The 3,859-nt window shown below is 40.3% G+C and overlaps 1 protein-coding gene across 1 annotated transcript in view; it reads right to left on the minus strand.

Moving 5' to 3' along the window:
- Nucleotides 1–340: 340 nt before the first annotated feature.
- NLN (neurolysin) overlaps nt 341–3,859 on the minus strand; it is a 78,232-nt gene continuing 74,713 nt past the window's right edge. The window contains exon 12 of the mRNA XM_004703565.4: nt 341–2,236. Coding sequence (XP_004703622.1) covers nt 2,102–2,236 — 135 coding nt within the window. The 3' untranslated portion in view covers nt 341–2,101. The remainder of the gene's footprint in view (nt 2,237–3,859) is intronic.

Genomic DNA, 3,859 nt, shown 5'->3' on the forward strand with positions numbered 1-3,859 from the left:
GATTTGGTGCAGGGTAGGGGAGGCAAGCTAGATGGCCACATTAAAAAAGGTTATAAAAACATTCCTTTGATGATGGCAACACATGTACAAATGTGCTTGACACAATGGATGGATGTATGGATTGTGATAAGAGTTGTATGAGCCCCCAATAAAATGATAAAAAAAATTCCTTGTTTTTGAATGATGTAAGAGAATATATTTTTTAGTGAAGATTTAATTTTTGTTTCTGTTTTTGGTAGAATTTAAATATTGGATGTAGACATTAAATAATAGAAACACCATTGTGTTTTGCTTGCTGACGCATTTCACCTTTAACAAGTACAGAAGAAATATGAGCTCATTTTCATGGGTGACAATGTAACTTTATTGTATGCAGCAATCACTAGTTTTCCCATGTGAAATTAAGATTTAAAATAACTAGTTATTGTTAGGCCAACACATTAGGTAAGAGAAAAAGCTGAAGAGTTTTTGTTGAAATTGGAAGACAGACAGTCTAGAACAACAACAATAACAAAAAGATTCAGGAAAACTACTGTAGGTTGCTAAGACCACCACAGCAGCTTTGGCGATCACAGGTGGGGATGTTGGACTATGTGAGGGGAATGACAGGAGGGACAAACTGTCTCAGGAGAGAGGGTGGGGTTTCATGTGGAAGTTTAAACTATCTGCTTAGCAATCATCATCTTAGAATTTCCTCTGGGTCTCTAGAATTCTTCGTTTTTCCTGCAGTCTATGCATTACTTAGCATTATAATTTTTCTTTAATATAATCAACATCTATTTGGACAAATGATTAGGAAGGTTCAATATTTTTTCCCTTGGTCAGTAAAGCAACTCCTCGGATACATACTGGGAAACAGCCGGACGATCTAAACAAAGCATATTCAAAGGTTTGTTTTGAGGGGCTTGTTTTTGGATGATCATACATACCTTGGCTTCCTTTCTGAATAGATTTCTAGAGAAGAAATACTGTGAGCTTACTGATCTCTTGCAGAATTGAAACGTGGGTCTGTAGTAAAGAGAGTTATAGATATCCAAAGGTCTGCTTTACAAAAGAAAGAAAAAATCACCGGACAAAACAAGCTACCAGTGAGCCTCTTTCCCATGGGGTCTGGAGGAGCTGGCTTCACATGCTTCTGTGCAGAACCTGCTCCTCATCAGGAATTTCAGAACTCTTTGTACCCACATCAGCATTAGCTTTTTCCCCATAACACTTGAAATAGCCATTGGTGACATGTCTACCCGACAGTTGGGGTGAACTGGCTCATAAAAGAGGCAAAGTCCTTATGGCTTTGTTAAAAAGTGAGACCAGAAATATATATTTGGACTTGCTTTAAATGTTTTAATCCAGCAAGTATATTAAAAGGTGGTAGTCTTGTATACAGCAGCAGGGAGTGGCTAATCCTCTAATACAAGACAGTGAACTTGCTGTGTATATTAGGCCAGTTCTGTTAACACTTGACATTGCTTATTACTCTCTGACTGGGCTATAGACAAACCCAAAAGGAGGCACCTCATTCAAATGTGGCAGAACGTTGTAAATCATGAGTCCTGACAGACAAAGATGAATGTATTACTTGGTCACAAGTATACAAGCAAAGAGGTCATCTGTACTGCGAGAAAGAAATCCAAGTTGATATAGGGTCCAAGAAAATATTTACCAGAGGAATATGTGGTGACTTATTTATCAATTCAGAAATTCCAAATACAAAACTTCAAAATATAAGAAGGATCAAATGATATCATGTATATGATTCAATTTAAAAATTCTTAGCTCTCTTACATTATATTATCTGGATTATCATAGTAGAAAAATCAAATTACAGTCATATGAAACGTTTATAAAAAGAACTTGAATCCATTTTTTATGAATTTTATAGTACAAGTTATTCTTTAGTAAGTTTTTTCTTAGGTCACAGTATTTGTAATTCCACTGGCATCTGGATCATTTTTTAAATTAGAAAAACAAAAACCCCCAAACCAAAGCCAAGTCAATAGAAATGTAGCTCTTCATTCGCACAACTCCCTTCTGTTTCTAGGCCAGTGCACATGGCGCTGTCGACGTGTCCTGCAGACATGGACTGCTACCAGAGATTCCTGCTTTAGGGAGCATGCAGGCCTCTGCTCATTAGGAACGCTTTCTGGTTTGGCTCACGTTTCAAGAACTTCTGGAGCATGTCCATGCCGTCCAGAGATCCCCCGGGCTTCAGGATTAGGTTTCTGTACTTCATTCCAACCTAATAAAAGAAAACATCATACCTCATCACTCATGGCTGCACCGATTTTCCCAATCTACATGAACAAAGACAGGGGTGGGGCTGGGTACGGAAAGGGCCGACAGCTTTTCTCTGGCTGCATGTTCTCTTTACCTAGACCCTGGTGCTCCCTAGTTTTCATCTGCTTATTGACTTGGTAGCTAAGAGACTTGGCACTTAAACGTCCGGTCTTTCTTACATCCCTTCTCTATATCTCCCTCAGAGTCTCAGCAGTGAGCTGATAATCTGAGTAAACAGAAAAACAAATATTAACCAGAGAATGGGCAACACGGGCCTTTCTAGTTGCCTCTTCTCCCAGACGCAGTTTCCAAAGGGTTAGAAAAGCACGTGGTCTAACGTGCTGCAACCAGGGCTTCTGGAAATGGTGATAGAGCGGCTGTCAGAATAGATTCTTCTTACAGATGAAGAAGGAAACCCATAAGGGTGGGATCTCTAAAACTGGGGTCCTCAAACTTTTTAAACAGGGGGCCAGTTCACTGTCCCTCAGACCTGTTGGAGGGCCGGACTATAGTTTAAAAAAAAACTATGAACAAATTCCTGTGCACACTGTACATATCTTATTTCGCAGGGAAAAAACAAATGGGTCAAAAACACCAGGTGGGCCAGATAAGTGTCCTCGGCGGGCCGCATGTGGCCCATGGGCCGGGCCGTAGTTTGAGGACCCCTGCTTTGGACATATTGTCAGGAGAGACCAGTCCCTGGAGAAGGACATCCTGTTTGGTAAAGTGGAGGAGCAGTGAAATAGAGGAAGTTTCTTAGTGAGATGGATTGACACAGTGGCTGCAAGAAAGGACTCAGGCATAAGAATCATTTTAAGGATGGTGCAGGGCTGGCACTGTTTCATTTTGTTGTACACAGGGTCAGAACCAACTAGATGGGACCTAACAACAACAACAACCATCATGAGTACTGTTTGAGTTCTGTGTGGCCATTACAGTGAATTTGCGGACCTAACAAAAACGTATTGTGGGAAAACTGGTTGCTGTCACCAATGGGGTAAAAGAAGTATAGATGGTGGAAATATGTCTGACCCCTGCCTCGTGGCAATAGGGAATCCAGAGGAGGTCAGATATGCCTCCGCACAATTTTCTGTATCATGTTCCTACAGCTAAAATGCACCCACCGATAATAACAAATGAGGATGTGGAGCAATTGGGACCTTGTAGATGCTAGTGGGGCAGTAGAATGGTACAACTCCACTATGGACAATGACATGGTGCTTCCTGAGAGAAACAAAAACAGCCCAACAGACCTAGAAATAGAAATATTTTTTAATCCAGAAATTCCACTTCCAGTTGTATACCCTAGAGTTCTAATAAGAGATGCAAATATGTATATGCACATTTATGTTGATTGTAGCATTATTCATAATACCAAAAAAACGGAAGCACCTTGTGTTGCTATGATGTTCAAAAGGGTTCAGTGGGACTTCTAGACAAAGTAGAACCAGGAAGAAAGGCCTGTAATCTACATGTCTACTTCAGCTAATCAGCCAATGACAGCACTATAGATGAACATGGTCTCTGTAACTAATCACAGGAATGAAACAGGGCCAGACAACTACTTGTTGTACAAGTAGTTTTT

This window comes from Echinops telfairi, unplaced genomic scaffold (assembly GCF_000313985.2).
Source record: "Echinops telfairi isolate 266 unplaced genomic scaffold, ASM31398v2 ScPeMD7_7469;HRSCAF=8507_1, whole genome shotgun sequence".
NCBI classification, from domain to species: Eukaryota; Metazoa; Chordata; class Mammalia; order Afrosoricida; family Tenrecidae; genus Echinops; species Echinops telfairi.